Genomic DNA, 19,784 nt, shown 5'->3' with positions numbered 1-19,784 from the left:
TATACAGTAAAACGTATACAGCTAACGATACAGTTTTGATTTTACCGTTATCATTTGATGAAGAGTCTAACGAGGGATTAGAATGTTTAACAGAACGAATGGATGAAGTCGAATGGCATTTTAATTTTGTTAGAGTGCGGATCATCACTTATGAAAATTGTTAAGTACTGGAGTAAGATTTCACTCATTTAAAAATTTTCAAACTACCTTTTGATTCTCTTCTAATAAAATTATAAATAGATGTGTCACTATCGATTGTAAGAAAGGTCCAATAATGTTACCGGCTTACCGCACTCCGAATATCTGATTTGCCACACCTTTGCTTGACAGGTATTCTAGTTACACAATATTTCTTCGGACAATCCAGTAATTGTAGAAGCTTCAAATCAAACACTCAAACAGCATACAATGTGAAATTTGTAAAAAGATATATTTTAATCAGTACTGGAAAGTTTCTAAAGGAGAAGTTATATATATAGTATTAAATATATTGAAAACTTTACAAATTTTCCCTTCAAAAATCTTTAACCAGTGTTTTTGTGAAACCCTTGAACAAAGCACATTGGATTTCTCAAGAGTCACCGTTCTCATCCACAAAAATCACTAAGTAGGTCCATCCCAGAAGGTATGTTTCCTGGACAATTAACGGTTGATGCATCCGTTCCTGTTAGAGCAGAGGATAAAGATAAAAAATCATGGTCTGAGATGAAGGGGGCCCCCTCAAGTCGTTTAAGTTGTATACATGATTTACCTATCAAAAATGACCATGGAGCGAAATTCGCAGTTAGCAAAGCTGCAAGGAAACGTGAAATCAGTCAATCAGCTGGAATAAAAACTGCTGAGTCAATCAGTCAATTAGCAGTTATCTGATCTTACGGCTTGGATATTTCTATCTTAACCGAGGGATGGCAATCATTTCCAAATGCATTTAGAGTATGAAACAAAAATGCTCTATGCGTCACGATTGCTATCTCTTTTTCTTTTCGTGTCCACAACCTGTGATGGAGTGAAGAATAATAAACATAAATAATTAAAAAAAAAAAGAGAAATCAATCTTTTCACGTTTGATGTTATCCGGTAACCTGCAAGGTTACATGAAAGTAATGGGAAATTACAACAAAACAACGATTATTTTGTTCTTTACAAAGAATTACATAGATCTTGAACTACCGATCATCACTAGATATCTATCTAGAATAACCAACATATGGGTGCCAATAATCACAAAAGCATTCGGCAAGCAGTTATCTATTTATTCTAAAGAAGATAAATTCTACTATGTATGGCCTTTTGTAATAAAGAAGATAAGTAAAATTAAATTAGCTTTTACAAAATGAATGGAGTGTTACTCCTCAGCATATCTACAATGCACTACTCTTTATATAATTGTAAACAATTAGCAACAAAGGTTTTCGTGAACAGAAATATACCAGTCCAGGAACTTAAGCCCTCTATCAGTTAGTTCTTCCTTTGTCTCTCTAGCATTAGCCTTCCACCAAATATCCTCATTGCTATCTATCTGAAAACAAAATAAAAGGACACTTAGCATAAGTAGGTGTGCCATTTTGTATGAAACGACAAGGGTTCTTAAATCAAAGTCATGAATTCTAGGTACTTGCCAGTGAAAAATCAATTGCAGGAAACAGATGTTGATACTCACTAATGCTTCTTCTTTTGTCACAGGGATGAACTCCCTGCATAAGAAAACACATTGAGACAAACGTCTGTAGGAATGAAGGATGAAAGACGAAAAGGGTTTACAGCTTTTGAAATAGAGGCTTCTTTGGCTGTATGACTTATGCTTGTTCCCTCCTTGTTTATTCTTTATATGAAATCACAAAGTAAATTTAGTTTGGGATGCATACATATCATTAATAGCTTGGAAAGGACAGTTTTACTATACGAGCTTCATTGATTTTCAATTTGTAGTGGCAATATATATATATATATATATAGAGAGAGAGAGAGAGAAAGAGAGAGAGAGAGAGAGAGAGAGAGAGAGAGGACCCCGCGTGACAAAGTTAATGTTTAGATTATAAACTAGCATACCAAATGTTCACGACAAAGTTCAACAGCAACAATTGGGGGGCAATTAATACTTGAAATTGCATTATGACTGCTGTTTCCTGCATGAGCTATCATTAGGGGAAGTGCATCTATTCCATCTATGTAGTCCTCACCGCCAAATACGCCAACAGCTGTTTGTAGAGTCCTATAACCATATGTTGTAGCATACAATCAGCTAGTCCTATATATATCATACCAACGTACGGGTGCTAATAATCATATAGAACAATCAGCAAGTAGTTATCCTGCCCATTTATTTCTAATAAATAGAGGGATAGTTTGAGGTCCAATGGATGACTTCGCAATATCATAAGACAATCAAACAAATGAAACACCAACAAGAAGAAAAGCTATTCCCACTTGGTGAGATTGGCTCTGTGGATCAAATTACATTATTCTATTTTGTCATAAAAAGAAGCACATTATATGCAAAAAGAATGCTATGCTACTAGATTTGTCATTTGTGTACTTTAAAATCAAATGTATAATTTTGATGTTAATGCTAAACTTAAGTCTAATAATTCACACAGATGCCTATACCTCAATAAAGGAGATACAATGACTAGGTCAATCCTCTTTATAAGCCCAGAAGCACGAACATGCTTTCGCAAATTATCAACCTGCCAGCTGCAAAAGATTATGATACACTCACAAAACTAAACTACATCTTTTCTATCTCTCAACTATAGGACTAATGCAAGCTTTTGCCTATGGAACAAAATTCACACAATATGCTGCAAAATGAGTAGGGTAATTGCACTTTACCTGTTGCCAGCCTAATGGCGTAAGTTGTGCATCAAAATATGCAGGATTTAAGTATGCATCGTAATTCTTGTCTCCTTCGACATTGTGGATCCCCTGTGCATGCCTGACCTGGATGAATGTTTTTATCAGTTGGCAATGCCTTGATTTGAATGGAAAGGATCAAGCGCAACTAAAATCCTGAATGTGCTTCTAACAAAATACACATCAGCTTTAAGTCAACAAAAAATTTAGCGCGTTGACTTAAAAAAAAGTTCAAAACCAACCAGGTGAATTGTTTTACAACGATGCAATGGAAACAAACACGGAGCAACACCAGAATCCGTATTCTCTGACAAACCTAGAACCAGCAGCAGAAAAAAAATTGTCATCAACTGAACAATTAAGTAATCTGAACTAATAGTGAATTATGAACAAGAGCTATTACTAGATCAACACGATGTTATAAGTATCGCTACATTGTTAAGGTTGATACAGTGGATCTTCTATTCTTACAACAAATCGCAAAGTGAAATAGATAAAATAAATCAGATCGCAGACAAATTCAGATTCAGATCACAAAATTCCAGAGAGAAGTTAATTTATTAATTCACAGCAAAAGCACGTTTAAGGACACTTCAACCGAGACATAACCTAAACGAGCCTCGCGAAGTAGCGTTCGAATAATCAAATTCAGCATCGCCAATGGAAGAAACAGAAACGCACAGGGAGAGAGTAAAACAAAAGAAAAAGAAGAAGCGAGAGATCGCATCGCGCGGATGAAACTTGAGGATGAAGAGAAAATAAGAAAGCCGAAGTTGAAGGCCTAGAAAGATAGATAGGTAAATGATAATGAAATTGAAGAGGTTCCGGTCAGGGAAGTGAGAAGTGAGGAAGTATCGTACCTGAGAAGCAGAGAGCAGAAGGACGAGAACGAGAACGAGAACGAGAGCGAGAGCGAGAGCGAAATGCGCGGGAAATGGAGGGAAAGCTTAGCGAAGAAGACGGCGACGATGATCCAATCAGAGAAAAAGTGCTTATGCTGCTCGTAGCTGCGACTATTAATGTGAACGTGAGCATTTTTTATTTATTTATTTGGGACTGAGCGGATCTTCTTGATTGCAGTGTTATGGTTTCAGTCTCTCAGATAGCAATTTGAATTTGAATTTGAATTTGATTTGAATTCCATTTCACCCCTCCTTTCATGTAATGGTTGTTAGAGAATGGATGTGTTACCTACCATCAACCATGATTAAGTGTGTAATAGCTTCGAGTGTTAGACTAGACCCCGTTTTGTTAATGATAACAACTCAACTCCAAAAATAAATAAATAAATCATATCTGAATTATTGTTTTCTGATTAAATCTGAATTAAATCTATTTATTTCCTACAAAAAATAAATAAATAAATTTATTCAGAAGCAATCCTACGAAAAATTTTGTGAAAGCTAGAAATTTGCTTCACTTAATTAAAGTTTTATTTTCCCATGCATTCTATTCTATATTTTGTCGAATTCTTAATTTCTAATTAACTTCCAAAATCCGTTCATATGCGATGGATTTTAAAATATATGAGATAAGGTTTTAAATTCTAATAATAAAAACAGAATCGAACTCTTTTCGCAAATAAGATGCGCACATTCATTCTATCTCCGCACACAGAATTCTTCGGTTATTCCAAAATCCAAATTACCTGAAATCAAATGGCTCTGCGGATTCATGTTATTCCCACACCAAGGCTCTTCTCCTCCTCCTCCTCTTCCACCCCCATCACCACCCACCTCTTCTCTGCAAGGCTCAACACGCGAATCTCATGCACCAAGAATAACAATAACAACAGCAGCAACAAGGGCATTAGCGACGCCACACTGGCCACAGAGCTAGGCATCAGGATCACCGGCATCAGAAGCCGGGTGAAGCAGACTGAGCAAGCCATAAACAAGAGCCGCCACCTCCTCTTCCGCCACCTCTGCGAGTACATGGGTCTCAACGAAGACAACGCCAAACTCCAATGGACCAAAATGGAAGATAGCCAGAAATGGGCATTGGTTCAAGGCTTTGTCGCCGAGTGGGGTGCACTCTTTCACCCATTGTCCGCAAGGTCCACTAAAGACATGGTCGAGGAGTATCTTAAACAAGGGAATGGGACTGGGACTGGGGCTGGGAACCCATCTACAGATTCAGCTTCTTCTCTGGTTCATTTCGTGGAATCAAGAGGATGATTGGTTTCTCAGAGAGAACATGAGTTTTCTAGAACTATTTGGGAGTTAAGATGTTCTTGTTGGTTAGAATTTTTGTTTCTTTTTTTACAAAATTAGCTCAGGAAAACAAGAAAATTTTATTTGATCCAAAAGAAATCCACGAGTTGTGAGTTGTGACCTCTTTTTTCTTTCTTATATTTTTCAGTTGATGTTTTTTTTCGCTTGGCACAACTGAATCTCATTAATATGTACTCAGCAGCATGGATAACCGAAGATGCTTAACTAAATTGAAAAGATGACATAAAACACTCGATCTGAGATGAAAATGAAAACTATTATTACTGTTTGGTGCTCGGTTATAAATCAAGGAGATTGTTATGATGGAATGGAACAGACGACTACAAGAGACCTACAAATTAGATAGTGCAAACTGAAATGATGTGTAATTAATTATACAAGTATCACCACTTAATTTGCAACTCGACTATTTCATTACTCCTCAAAAGTACTAAAATAAACATCATATCGATCTAGTCTTTTTTGAGAATTAAAGTTCATGCTCTGTTTTCTTGCATGCTAACAGACACGCTTGACCAGAAGACAGTCCAGTAATTGTTGCTGTCAAGAGTTAACATCTGAGACACCAGAAATCCAATAATCTACCATATGTGGAACAGTACTACAAACTATGATCTATGAGTTGCACACAATTATAAGCCATCATATCGTAGGTGAGATCACAGATATACCTGTACAATTGTTCATACCTGTGAGTGTCGAAAATTGTAACAGGCCAATCCAATTGAGAAGCATAGTTATTTTTAATATTTTTATCCAGTCAAGAAATATTGCCAAACAGAAAAGATATAATTTAGTAAGAATATTTATGTACAACGTGCAAACCAGAAAGCTGTACTGCATCCATGAAACGTGTAAGAGAGAAATTCATTAACACCACCAATCAGAAATGCAGCTGTCTGCAGTTTGCAACTGTAGCTTCTGCGGGACAATATGGACACTTGAATGTTCGAGTGCTGTTTTTGGATAACTTCAAAATTGACTGCTTGCAGAGAACATGTAGACATGGCAGCAACATGGGAGGATTCTCTTCACTCCCTTGATCCCTACTTACAGGGCATACAAAAATCGAATGGAATTGAAATTCCTTACCCAATTCTACAGGCACTGGCAACTGTTTCATTGCCTGCCACTCTTGCTTCTTTGCTGCCATTACATTAGCCAGCTTTAAGAGTGTAGGCAACCCCTCAACTCCAGCTGCAACTGCCACACTCAGTGGACTCTGGTAGGACTGCCCCAAGAGAGTGCAGAACTTCCGTCCAAGCTCTTCGGTTATCATCTCCCAATGAGCTGGTGACATCAAATCAGAATAAGGGGAGCTCTCAAGCCTTCCTGCATACAAGAGGCAACCCATAAGCTTTTGGAAGTCATCCTTGTTGAGGGGAGCAAAAGGAGCAAGATAAGTTCGTGCATATTTTAAGGCATCAGCTCGGGTTCCATTTTGCACGACCTCTACAAACTGCAATGTGTGAATCTTGAACTCAAGATTGGAACCAATCTTGACAAGTTCATCCCGGTTGGCAGAGCCCCATGTTAGAGCAGGCTGAAGATTTCTAACCCTCATAGCTTCAAGAATCTGATGCATTTCGATGAACTTCAACCTTAGAGCAGTTAAATCCAGCTCTCCAGCCTCATTTATAATGCTATCTCCAAGATCAAATAAACCTTGATGGTAAAAGTGACTTGCAATGATCTGATTTACAATATGATTATCAAAGTCAACGTTTCTGTAAGCCTTTGATATGTCGGGGTTTAAATATTTTTCAAGGAGTTTTTGGTACTTGGAAAGACTTAGATTCAGTTCCTTCTGTGGTCCTTCTAACTGTTTAAGTGCCACAATAGCATTAAGCTTTGACTTCAGATCTGTAAGAACGGACTTTTGATCAACAGGGGTTGAGGGGCCATTTGGTGCCTGGATTGTTGCCAATGCCTGCTCAATTTCACGCCCCACCTGGTCAACAACTTCTTGAGACTTGGAAGAGGATAACTTTTGCTTCTTAGCTACACGGTCAAATGCATCTTTGATGCTACTCAGTTCCATCTCTCAGTTAAGATCACACAATCCTACAAAAAAGTTGCAAAGAGTTACTACCGTTTGAAAAGACTCAACAGATTGTTTTTTCTTGCACAAAAAAAAAGATGAATATATATTGGAGCACAATGAGCACCACACCAACAAACAGTTAAACACTATACAAATCGTTAAGTCCACTACCTACATAAGTCTTAAAGAAAATGCAACTGATATCCAGTCTAGTTAAATTTGGAAAGACTATCATTTCAAACTTGTAAAAGCATTAATAATACCAAGAAAGCAAAATAAAAATAAGTCATAAATCAAAGATTTTGAAAGCCCTGCTTTTGTCGAAATTTCATGCAAGGCTCAACTTCATTAGCGTACAGTTTCAACACAGCTAAGTCTCACATTACAATATAAGAATCTCAAACATTATATAAGACAATCCAAAACTTAGAAAGGCAATTCAAACTACGGCTCTAGCTTAAGTCAATCTAGAAGATCCTCTGTTTGGATTCAAATACTTAAGTAAAGATGACTCTAATCAACTAAGTATTGCATGCTTAACATGAGAAACATCACATAGAACATAGTGCAGAAGTCTTTTTTTTCCCACTATTATTATAAACATGCTCTTCATCTCAGCAAACAATCTTCCCTTTGTAGCTTGTAAAATCGATGAATTTTCATTATTGATTATGCAAAGCTATCCTGAAATCATAAAATGTTCTCCTTCATCATAAAGGAGTGACAAAAGTGGAAATGAAAGAGGAACCTCAATGATTCATATATCACATCTTCAATTAACAAAGTGACTAGTGTCGTAATTGTCCCCATTCTTGGGAGTGGATATAGAGTGGCCGCAAATATCTATCATGGTAAGAGCCAGAGACATTTGAGAACAGAAGCAAAGTTCAATCATGGTGAAGAGTGAAAATCCTCTTCATAACTTTTCGTATCCTCCATTCCCGTCCCATGCCCCATTAGGGTAGCTTCTAAGGGGACTTGCCATAAGGAAGTTTCGGCAGGCTCATGATATGGGTTCTAACTCCTAGCTTCCAAGCGTTACTATAGTAACTAACAACCTAAGATCTCACATTAGAATTCCGATATAAATACGACAAATAATGGCATCTAACGTAATTTTCAAATCAAGAAATTACTAAATAACCTAAAGACAGATTATATCAATCATTAAAATAAAGACAGAATCAAAATAGTGACATAGATACAAACGTTTACAATAACTGAATTTAAAGAATCCATTATGAAATACATAGTTCAATCTACCATATCTAAGAAAACTTAATACTCGAATATATCAATAGAGAATCAACCACACAGTTAGGCTACCAATGTGTTTGTGATAAATGCAGATTACAATGCTTAAAATAGAAAACACAGACACAGTTAGGCTTTTTCATATAGAAGATACAAATCCACAACAAAAATCTAATACAATAATAACATCAGGAGTAGCAATCCACAAACGGGAAATAATTGGTTCTCTCTCTAACACAATCCCGGATTGCTAACAAATGCTTATAATCAACCAGAAAATATATAATTAGAAAATTCACTTAATTGGAACTATGAATTCAAAACGAACAACACATCAAAAAAGAAGGAAATAGAAAACAAATCACAGATCATATAATATATATTTCTGTTATTTTCCATCGATTTTACCGAAAAGCCATTGAATAGTTAACAACTTAACATAAAGTAAAGGGGAAAAAGTGAAATGGCAAATAAATAAGAGAAAGAAAGGGTTTGTGAGAAGAAATAGGAAATTGGGGATTACCTGAGAGTGAGAAAGAGCGAATGGGCGTCTGTGATGTGTAAGAGAAGACCGAGAAAGACAGAGCGAGGAACGGAAGCGTGTGTGGAAACTGGACCACACGTGCAAATATCAAAAGAAAATATCCGGGCTCCCTCTTTTAGCTAAATTGTCCCTCTTCTTCAGGAATTTTCTCATATACCCTTCGGATCTAAAATTCCCTCTCTTATCCACAAAGATTTGCGGATTTGGCTTCTCTTAATCACTTTGTTACCCGTGTCAAATTCTAATCAGTGATTAGTGATTACGGTAAAATATTCTAAAGGATAATTAATCTTCTTATATTTCTTAGATCATACAGGTTTTCATTTTTAGAGGAGAAAAGCTCTATACAAGCAGCAATCTATATCTATATTGATGATAAAAATGATGTAAAAAATTAGTTATTATGTATTTCTGTAAAAATATATGATGTTTTATATAGTTATAATATATAATAAACTTAAATTTTTTTATATACTCATAATAATAATAATATAAGTGATGTATTATAGTGAAAATTAAAGTGGAAATTGAGAGTTTTAGATTATTGAATATCTGAATTACAATAAATTTTGTGTTTATTTTCTTTTCCAAAGTTAAGATAAGTGCATTTCACCAAAAATGAAGTACAATGCTCCGATAAATTTTGTATTTATACTTGTTACGGTGGGTAACCGGAGATTAATGGGTTGGATGGCGTTAGTTGGCCCAAACGTATGAAGGAGGCGGCTTTCGAGTGGACCTGGTACTCGGTGTTCCTCCGTCCGACTTGTACGTGAGAAAGAATGGGGGGTGGTACCTGCAAAGACACTCCGATGCCTAAGTTAGCAAGAGTGTGAGCAGGTTAGAGAGTATTGGACTTGGTGATACCTGAATGGTGTCAGTGTATTTATAGTGGCGAACCAATAACCACCGCTGAAGTAGTGCCACCTTTTTAGGTGGATAACCGTTCCTATATCTTAGGGAGGTTAAGATATGGCTCTATGAAGTGGTTAGAGAGTTTCTAGGGGCAGTTACTCATTCGAATGAGTGTTATCTGCCAGCTGACCCTCGTATCCGACTTCTCTGGAGCAGGTCGTGTTCAGTACCGACTTCTGGGAATGAAGGCTGGTACTGGGTGAGGGCCAACCCTTTGGGTTGGGCCTTTTTGCTTGGATCCTGGACCTTTATTATTGGGCCAGGGTATGAACAGTGCCCCTACTCGAGCCCAATTTCTTTTCAGGATTTGGGTTCGAGTATTCAACTCGGGGTCGTAGCCGATTTGCGAGAGGACCGACGTGATGGTTTAAGAACCGACGTGATTTTCTTGACCTTTCGGTTCTGACAGTTACGTCTAATCAATCGTCGTGTCCGTTAGGGGTGTGCGTAGGGATTTAATGGCCTTGGTAACGGTGCATCTTCATTAATGATTGCCCCAATTTTACCCTTATGCCCCTAACGTTCTTATAAATACTTTCCCTCTCTTTCGTTGTTTCGTTTCTGCAATCTTTCAAATTTCCCTTGCATTCGTTCGTGCTGCATTCTCGCGTTTCGAAGACTTTTACTTCCTCCAGTCTTGATTTCAGACTTAAAGGTTAGCTTTTTTCCCCTTCTGTAACATGCTTTCTATTTGCGTGCCTTTATTTTGTAGGTAGACTGGTTCGTAGGCTTTAGTTCCGTACCCCCTCCCTTTAGAGACCGTGTGTTGATTTTTCTTTTCTTTTTGTAGGTTTCTTGTCACCCCTTTTAAGAAAAGAAAATGGCTTCCGTAGATGTTCTTTCTCAGTGGGTTGATGTCACGGTCCTAGGGGAGGAGCCTTCAGTCGATACCGAGTTTATCACCCACCTTCGTACTCATCATAGAATTTGTACTTCTGAAGAGGATGAGTCGAAGTATGAGTTGGTAGTCCTGGGTCCAGAAGACCGGGTTTGCTTCGGGAGGGCCGACGAGGCGGCCCCTCATTTCTTTTTTATGTATGAGAGTATGGTCACCCGTTTGGGCGTTTTTCTTCCATTTTCAGAGTTTGAAATGTCTGTGTTACGTCATTGCCGGGTTGCTCCCACCCAGCTTCACCCCAACTCTTGGGGTTTTTTGAAAATTTACCAATTTATCAGCCAGGCCTTAGAGTTCCCGACTTCTCTGAGGATTTTCTTCTATCTCTTCCATATGACCAAACCCTTCAGTGGGCTAAATAATAAGCAACAGTGGGTGTCCTTCCGAGCCATACAAGGTCGGAGGCTTTTTACCCTTTTTGACGAATCCTTTCACGATTTTAAAAGCTATTTTTTCAAAGTTCAAGCAGTAGAGGGTCACCACCCCTTTTTCTTAGATGAGAGTTCTTCTCCTCGCTTTCCTCTATACTGGTTAGAGGCCTCCCCCTGTGAGAAGTATGGTCCGGACGACCTGGACGAAGTGGAGGCGGCCATCGTAGGGTTCCTTCGAGAAGTGTGGGGGAGGGCCCCATACTTGGATACTAAAAAATTTCTCCAGGGGTCGCCGGCCTTTGTCCAGTCACAACTAGGTAGCTTTTTGCGTTTCTCACTTATTTCCGACTTGCAATTTCTTTTACCGACTTGTCTAACTTTTAGCTACCGATTTGTTTTTGCAGAGATGGCAAAGAAAAACGCTCAAGAGTCTTACCAGAGGGTTCAGGAAGCCAAGGCAAAGTCTCGTGCCAGATCTGGTGGTGCTAGGGCGATTGTCTCTCCTCCTCCTCCTCCTTGGAACGTTGGGACTCCCTCCCAACCTATTGTAATTTCTTCCTCTGCTTCCTCTCTGCCACCCCCTTCTGTCCGACCTACTCCTGAACCAGAGCCGAAGAAGCGCAAGACCTTAGAGTCTGGCGCTTCTGGTGAGGCGGACGCTCTTGCGTTCGTCCGAAAGAACATTTATCCTCATGCTCGTATGAGTATGGATGATGTTTCTGTTCGGCACTACCTCACCACTGTGGTTGAGGAGAGTCTCAAGACGGCGGGGGTTTGTGGCAAACTCTTAGATATATTTGAGAAGACTCCTATCAGCTCTTTAGGGACGACCTCGAGGGTCGAGGAGCTGGAAGGTAGGCTTCGCATATATCAGGAGCATGAGAGGGAGTTGGAGGGGGAAGTTGCCAAGCTGAAGGAGGAGAGGGACAGCCTCCGGGAGAAGGAGAAGAAGTTGCAAGCCCAATGCAACATGGAGGTGGATTTGAGGAAAGTAGCGCAAGCCAGCTACAACAGTTTATTTGCTGATCTTGTGTCTGTAAAGAATGACTTGCTGAATGCTCGGAAGGCCTATACCGAGTTGGAGGACTCTATTGCGGATGGTGCTGATGAGGCTTGGAGGGTTTTTAAGGAGCAGGTCGGAGTTATTGCTCCTGACTTGGACCTTTCTCCTTTGGACCCTGATAAGATTGTTGTTGATGGTGCCATCGTGGATCCTCCTGTCCCCGTGGTGGAGTCCGAGTCTGATTTGAAGACTCGGGGTCAGAGGATCATAGAGTCCCCTCCTCGCTCTAAGGACGCTCCGAGTTCTTCTGCTGCTCCTCCGACTTTCTCTCCAACTCCTGGTCCTGGTGGTGGTGATCCTTCTACTCCTCTTGCAAAGAAGTGATTTTGTTGGTTATTGGGGGTCCGGCCTGTGGACCCCTCCCCCCTTTTTAAACTCTTTATATTTATTTGTTGATGTTTGAACAATTTTTGGCCTTTTAAGGCCGTAAACAAAACAATTTATAATACCCTTTTTTAATAAGGGTTTAATTTAGCGTTTTAAATAAATGCCCTTTTTGGATAAGGGTTTTGAGTTACCTTATGTGCGCATGCTTTTCTGTTCGTGGTTCTTTTGACTCTTTGATCTTTTCTGGAAAAAACCTTTTCTTTGGGGCTTGCCTGCTTTTCTGAATCTCTTTGATCCTCAAGGCAGCCTTACAACTTTTTCTTAGTTTTTTCCTATCTCTTTTTGTTATTCCTAGTACTCAATTTTGTTTTATTGAGTTTTTCGTGACTTAGGCTACTTTTGCGATTCATTTTAATTTTACTCGGTTTCGCATTCCGACTTGTGAGTCGGACTGCTCCCGAGTTTATCATGATCGACTTCTATAGCCTCTTTACGCCGACTTGTACCTCGTCGTTTTATCCTGACGACCATCTAGGTCGGTTCATGGGATTTTCACGTTTTGTCGAGCTTAAATCGGCGCGTTTCGTAGAAAGAGAATAAAAAGGGAATTTAAAAGAGATATTTAAAATGAAAGAGATCTTTATTAATTGAGGAGGTTCCTTATTGCTACTAAGGGCTTTTGATAATTTATTTTCCCTTAGCCCCTACTATGATGCCTCGTTAAAAACCCTTTTCAGAAAAACCCTTTGATTTTGGGAAAAAATCATGAAATTGGGAAAAGAGTACATCAGGGAGTAGGGTTCGCTTTTAGCTGTAGTACCTTTTCATATTACAAGCATGCCATGATCTTGGTAACTCGTTGCCGTCGAAGTCGGTTACCCTATAATAGCCCTTTCTTAAGACCTCGTTGATCTTGTATGGTCCTTTCCAATTAGCAGCGAGCTTACCTTCCCTTGATTTGTTGACTCCAATATCGTTTCTGATTAGGACCAAGTCATCTGGGGTGAAACTCCTTCGAATGACTTTTTTGTTGTATCTCGCGGTCATCCTTTGCTTCAATGCTGCTTCTCTTATCTGGGCTTCTTCTCGGATTTCGGGGAGCAAGTCGAGCTCCTCTTTGTGCCCCTGTATATTCCCGATCTCGTCATGGAAAATCACTCTTGGGCTTTGCTCATTGACCTCTATTGGGATCATGGCTTCTACGCCATAAACTAGTCGGAATGGTGTTTCTCTAGTGGCGGATTGGGGGGTTGTTCTGTAAGCCCATAGTACTTGTTGGAGCTCTTCAGCCCAAGCTCCTTTCGCATCTTGTAATCTTTTCTTCAGCCCTGCCAGTATGACTTTGTTGGCTGCTTCGGCTTGCCCATTGGCTTGTGGGTGTTCCACTGAGGTGAACTGGTGTTTGATGTTCATACTGGCTACTAGGCTTCTAAAAGTGGAGTCGGTGAACTGGGTTCCGTTATCTGTGGTAATGGAATAAGGTATCCCATACCTTGTGATTATATTTTTGTAGAGGAACCTCCGACTTCTTTGTGCAGTGATGGTGGCCAGTGGTTCTGCTTCTATCCACTTTGTGAAATAATCTATTCCCACTATTAGGTATTTGACTTGTCCTGGCGCCTGGGGAAAAGGACCTAACAAATCCATTCCCCATTTTGCAAAGGGCCATGGGGAGGTGATACTGATGAGCTCCTCTGGGGGGGCCACGTGGAAATTTGCATGCATTTGACACGGTTGGCATTTTTTCACAAAGTCTGTGGCATCTTTCTGCAAGGTTGGCCAGTAGAATCCAGCTCGGATCACCTTTCTGGCTAATGACCTTGCTCCGAGATGGTTCCCGCAGATTCCACTATGTACCTCTTCTAATACCTCGGTGGCTCTTGAGGTCGGTACGCACTTTAACAATGGTGTTGATATCCCCCTTCTATAGAGAATATTTTTCACCAGGGTATAGTGTTGTGCTTCCCTTCGGATTTTCTTGGCCTCCTTTTCCTCCTTGGGGAGGATGTCGAATTTCAGGTATTCGACCAAGGGGTTCATCCATCCGAGGTTTAATCCGACCACTTCAAAGACTTCTTGTTTGTCTTCCATTTTTACCACTGAAGGTTCCTGGAGAGTTTCTTGGATCAGGCTTCTGTTATTTCCTCCTGGCTTGGTACTTGCTAACTTGGATAGGGCGTCTGCTCTGCTATTTAGGTCCCGAGTTATGTGCGTGACCTCGGTTTCTGCAAAATGACCAAGGTGCTCCAGAGTTTTTTCCAAGTATCTCTTCATATTTGGGTCTTTTGCCTGATATTCTCCACTTATTTGGGAGGTCACCACTTGAGAGTCACTGTATACCATTACCTTTGTAGCACCGACTTCTTCTGCCAGCTTTAATCCTGCAATCAAGGCTTCATACTCTGCCTGATTATTTGAAGCTGGGAATTCAAACTTGAGGGAGACCTCTATCTGGGTTCCCCTTTCATCTACCAATATTATGCCTGCGCCGCTTCCTGTTTTGTTGGAGGATCCATCTACGTAGAGTTCCCATGTAGTTGGTTTATCCTCTTGATCCCCTGCATATTCTGCAATGAAGTCGGCGAGGCACTGGGCTTTAATCGCCGTCCGAGTTTTGTACTTCAAGTCGAACTCGGAGAGCTCTATTGCCCATTGAACCATTCTTCCTGCAACATCCGTCTTTTGGAGGATTTACTTCATAGGTTGGTTCGTGCGGACTCTTATTGTGTGAGCTTGAAAGTAAGGCCGTAGCCTTCGAGAGGCTATCACTAAGGAGTAGGCAAACTTCTCTAATTTGTGATACCTTAGCTCAGGGCCCTGTAGAACTTTACTGATGAAATAGATTGGGTGTTGACCGTCCTCGTCTTCTCTTATCAAGGCTGCTGAGACAGCCTTGTCTGCCACGGATAGGTATAGGACGAGGTCTTTTCCGGCTACAGGTCGGGTCAAAATAGGAGGTTGGCTCAAAAACTTTTTGAACTCCTGGAACGCCTCCTCGCATTCGGGAGTCCATTCAAATTGGTGTCCCTTTCTCAATAGGGAGAACAGTGGAAGGGATCTTAGTGTTGATCCTGCCAAAAATCTGGAGAGAGCTGCTAGTCGGCCATTCAGCTGTTGGACCTCTCTCAAACAAGTCGGGCTTTTCATTTCTAGGATAGCTCTACACTTGTCGGGATTGGCTTCGATCCCTCTTTGTGTTAGCATGAATCCTAGAAATTTTCCTGCCTCCACCGCGAAGGCGCACTTTGCAGGATTTAGTCTCATCCCGTGCAACCTTATGGTGTCAAAGACTTGTGAAAGGTCAGACAAGAAGTCGGCTTCTTTCTTGGTCTTTACCAACATATCGTCGACGTACACTTCCATTAAGCTCCCTAGGTGAGGGGCAAACACCTTATTCATCAGCCTCTGATATGTGGCCCCTGCATTTTTCAATCCAAATGGCATGACCACGTAGCAAAAGTTAGCTCTGGGCGTGATGAATGATGTTTTTTCCTGGTCTGGTTCGTACATCGGGATCTGGTTATACCCTGAGTAGGCGTCCATGAACGACAAGTATTGATACCCCGAGCTAGAGTCTACTAGGGCGTCAATGCTTGGTAGTGAATAAGGGTCCTTGGGACATGCCTTATTTAAGTCGGTATAGTCGATGCACATTCTCCATTTACCATTTTGTTTTTTGACTAGCACTACATTGGCTAGCCATGTTGGATACTTGACTTCTCTGATGAAACCGGCTTCTAGGAGCGCTTGTACTTGCTCCTCTACTATTAGAGCTCGCTCTGGGCCGAGCTTGCGTCTTCGTTGTTGTACAGGTCGAGATCCTGAGTAGACCGAAAGCTTGTGGGACATGAGTTCGGGATCTATCCCAGGCATGTCGGAGGCCTTCCTGGCGAAGAGATCGGAATTATCCCTTAGGAGCTTAGTCAACCCTTGTCTTAGGGTTTCCCCTAGGTTGGCTCCTATGTGAGTGTTTTTTCCTTCCTCTTCGCCGACCTGAATCTCCTTGGTTTTTCCCCCGGGCTGGGGTCGCAGCTCTTCTTTAATCCTTGCTCCACCAAGCTCTATTGTGTGAACTTCTTTGCCTTTTCCTCTCAGGTTTAGGCTTTCATTGTAGCATTTCCTTGCCAGCTTCTGATCTCCCCTCACCGTTGCTATCCCCGCTGAGGTCGGGAATTTCATGCAGAGGTGGGGTGTCGATACCACCGCTCCGAGCCGATTAAGGGTAGCTCTGCCGATTAAAGCATTATAGGCTGACCCCACGTCGATGACTATGAAGTCTATACTCAGAGTCTTTGATTTCTCCCCCTTTCCAAAGGTGGTGTGGAGGGGCAAAAATCCTAGTGGCTTTATTGGCGTGTCGCCTAATCCGTACAAGGTGTCGGGGTAGGCTCTTAACTCTTTCTCATCTAACCCTAGTTTGTCGAAAGCGGGCTTAAAGAGGATGTCCGCTGAGCTTCCTTGGTCTACTAGTGTTCTGTGTAGATGGGCATTTGCCAGGATCATGGTAATTACCACTGGGTCGTCGTGCCCAGGGATTATTCCTCGCCCATCTTCCTTTGTGAATGAAATGGTTGGAAGGTCAGAGGACCCCTCTTCGACCTGGTAAACTCTCTTGAGATGTCTTTTACGAGAGGATTTTGTGAGTCCCCCTCCCGCAAACCCTCCTGAGATCATATGGATATGTCTCTCCGGAGTTTGTGGTGGTGGGTCTCTTCTATCCATATCATCTCGCTTTCTTTTTCCATGACTGTCCGACCTTTCTATGAGATATCTGTCAAGCCGGCCTTCTCTGGCCAGTTTTTCTATCACATTTTTAAGGTCGTAACAGTCGTTTGTGGAGTGCCCATATATTTTATGGTACTCACAGTAATCACCGCGGCTCCCTCCTCTTTTATTTTTAATGGGCCTGGGAGGAGGCAGCCTTTCGGTATTGCAAATTTCTCTGTATACATCCACTACAGGGACTTTCAGTGGAGTATAAGAGTGATATTTTCTTGGCCTATCGAGGCCGAGTTCTTCCTTCTTCTTAGCTTCCCTCTCCCTCTCTTTCGTTGAGGGAGGGTGACCGGGTCGCAAACTCGGGTCTCTTAGCCTAGCATTTTCTTCCATATTGATGTACTTTTCAGCTCTTTCCTGTACATCACTTAAAGAGGCGGGGTGTCTTTTTGATATGGACTGTGAGAAGGGACCTTCTCTAAGACCATTGACTAGCCCCATGATGACTGCTTCGGTGGGCAGGTCTTGAATCTCCAAACATGCTTTGTTGAACCTTTCCATATATGCCCGTAAGGACTCCCCGACCTCTTGTTTTATTCTCAGGAGACTTGGTGCATGTTTTACTTTGTCTTTCTGGATGCAGAACCTCATCAAGAACTTTCTTGAGAGGTCTTCAAAACTGGTAATTGACCTCGAAGGGAGGCTGTCGAACCACTTCATCGCTGCTTTTGACAAGGTTGTCGGAAAAGCTTTGCATCGCGTAGCGTCAGAGGCGTCAGCCAGATACATCCGACTTTTGAAGTTGCTCAGGTGATGCTTTGGATCAGAGGTTCTGTCATAGAGGTCCATATCGGGGCTTCTAAAGTTTCTCGGAACTTTTGCCCTCATTATGTCCTCGCTAAAAGGATCGTTCTCCCCTAAGGGCGAATCTTCTCTACCGTCGTGGGAGTTCTGACCTTTGAGGGAGGATTCTAACTTTAAGAGTTTTCTTTCTAACTCTTTTCGTCGCTCCATCTCCTCTTTTAGGTTCTTTTCGGTTTCCTTTTGTCGTTCCCGTTCCTGTTCTAGCTGCTCGAGGCGACTGTGGACTAATCCCATGAGCTCAATTGCGTGGGATGGTCCTTCTTTTTCTGATTCGCGCCCCTCCAAGGAATTTACCTTTGGGTTTTTGATTCCGGAGGTGCCTTCCCTGTGTTGATCGTTGGCTTCCTGGTGAAGGGTCTGGTCTGCCTCATTGTTTCCAGTGTTCAGATTCTCTTGTTCAGAATCTGTCTCCACATGACCCTCTTCAGGGGATCTATCCGCCATCACTGGTTGATCTCTCGGGTCCCCGGCAACGGCGCCAATGTTACGGTGGGTAACCGGAGATTAATGGGCTGGATGGCGTTGGTTGGCCCAAACGTATGAAGGAGGCGGCTTTCGAGTGGACCTGGTACTCGGTGTTCCTCCGTCCGACTTGTACGTGAGAAAGAATGGGGGGTGGTACCTGCAAAGACACTCCGATGCCTAAGTTAGCAAGAATGTGAGCAGGTTAGAGAGTATTGGACTTGGTGATACCTGAATGGTGTCAGTGTATTTATAGTGGCGAACCAATAACCACCGCTGAAGTAGTGCCACCTTTTTAGGTGGATAACCGTTCCCATATCTTAGGGAGGTTAAGATATGGCTCTATGAAGTGGTTAGAGAGTTTCTAGGGGTAGTTACTCATTCGAATGAGTGTTATCTGCCAGCTAACCCTCGTATCCGACTTCTCTGGAGCAGGTTGTGTTCAGTACCGACTTCTGGGAATGAAGGCTGGTACTGGGTGAGGGCCAACCCTTTGGGTTAGGCCTTTTTACTTGGATCCTGGACCTTTATTATTGGGTCAGGGTATGAACAATACTGTTATATAGTATTTTAAAATCCAACCCAATATATTCTTGGAATAATATTAATAAATTTTAATATATTAATAGTATAAAATATTTTATATAATTATTTAATTATATTTATTTGTTTAAATTATTATTTAGATAAGAATTTCTTTTTAATATATTAATTAATATAATAATAATAATTGTTTTTTTAATCATTTAATCAATATAAAAAATAATTATTTTTATCAGGAAAAGTATATGAAACTAAGAGGTGATCAGCCAAAAAATAAACAACTTAACTAATTTATAATTATATTTAATTAATTTTATTTGTTTTTAATTTATAATATTTGATATTAATTGCTTCTCACCCCAAATTAAAATTCCGAATGATACGTTGGAGAATTAGGAGCGGAGATTACGGAACTCTGCTTTCTACAATCCTAATTCTTAGTATATAAAAAAATTTATAAAATATATAAAAAAACATCCATTTAGTATGAAAAAGAAAATTCTAATACTTAGTAGAAGAAACATCCTAATGCCTAGTATAATTACCATCCATATAGAGATTTTTTATTTTCACCTAGAGACATTTGGCTAATTTTTTGTTGGTACCTTCTTGATTTCCTTATTTTTATTAGTGTGACATTATATTATTAGATGCACGTGTTACCATGATAGTATATTAAAATTAAATTTTTTATTTAGT

The 19,784-nt window shown here is 40.6% G+C and overlaps 2 protein-coding genes across 10 annotated transcripts; both read right to left on the bottom strand.

The window, feature by feature from the left end:
- Window positions 1-416: 416 nt before the first annotated feature.
- Window positions 417-4,079, bottom strand: LOC112784646 (phosphoglycerate mutase-like protein 1). Of its 8 annotated transcripts, none has more exons than XR_011878303.1 (10): window positions 3,714-4,079; window positions 3,096-3,169; window positions 2,833-2,940; window positions 2,608-2,687; window positions 2,050-2,212; window positions 1,616-1,822; window positions 1,431-1,515; window positions 877-996; window positions 752-793; window positions 417-664 (listed from the first exon to the last, which is right to left on the bottom strand). XR_011878303.1 is itself a non-coding variant. In XM_072229503.1 (10 exons), the coding sequence occupies exons 1-10, from the start codon at window positions 3,886-3,888 to the stop codon at window positions 643-645; spliced, it is 948 nt and encodes a 315-aa protein (XP_072085604.1). In that variant the 5' UTR covers window positions 3,889-4,079; the 3' UTR covers window positions 417-642. The 8 variants fall into 8 exon arrangements, 4 of the variants coding, with proteins under 4 accessions (XP_072085604.1, XP_025683719.1, XP_072085605.1 ...); XR_003193999.3 differs by having other exon boundaries at window positions 1,431-1,519; window positions 1,620-1,822; XM_072229503.1 differs by having other exon boundaries at window positions 1,616-1,694.
- Window positions 4,080-5,811: 1,732 nt separating this feature from the next.
- LOC112784645 (protein RMD5 homolog) lies at window positions 5,812-9,116 on the bottom strand. 2 transcript variants are annotated; one of them, XM_072229502.1, is made up of 3 exons: window positions 8,909-9,027; window positions 7,880-8,189; window positions 5,812-7,151 (listed from the first exon to the last, which is right to left on the bottom strand). In XM_072229502.1, the coding sequence occupies exon 3, from the start codon at window positions 7,126-7,128 to the stop codon at window positions 5,971-5,973; it is 1,158 nt and encodes a 385-aa protein (XP_072085603.1). In that variant the 5' UTR covers window positions 7,129-7,151; window positions 7,880-8,189; window positions 8,909-9,027; the 3' UTR covers window positions 5,812-5,970. The 2 variants fall into 2 exon arrangements, with proteins under 2 accessions (XP_072085603.1, XP_025683716.1); XM_025827931.3 differs by lacking the exon at window positions 7,880-8,189 and having other exon boundaries at window positions 8,909-9,116.
- Window positions 9,117-19,784: the final 10,668 nt, after the last annotated feature.

The sequence above is a fragment of the Arachis hypogaea genome, chromosome 20 (assembly GCF_003086295.3).
Source record: "Arachis hypogaea cultivar Tifrunner chromosome 20, arahy.Tifrunner.gnm2.J5K5, whole genome shotgun sequence".
Lineage (NCBI taxonomy): Eukaryota > Viridiplantae > Streptophyta > Magnoliopsida > Fabales > Fabaceae > Arachis > Arachis hypogaea.
This window is presented reverse-complemented; position numbering and strand designations above follow the sequence as displayed.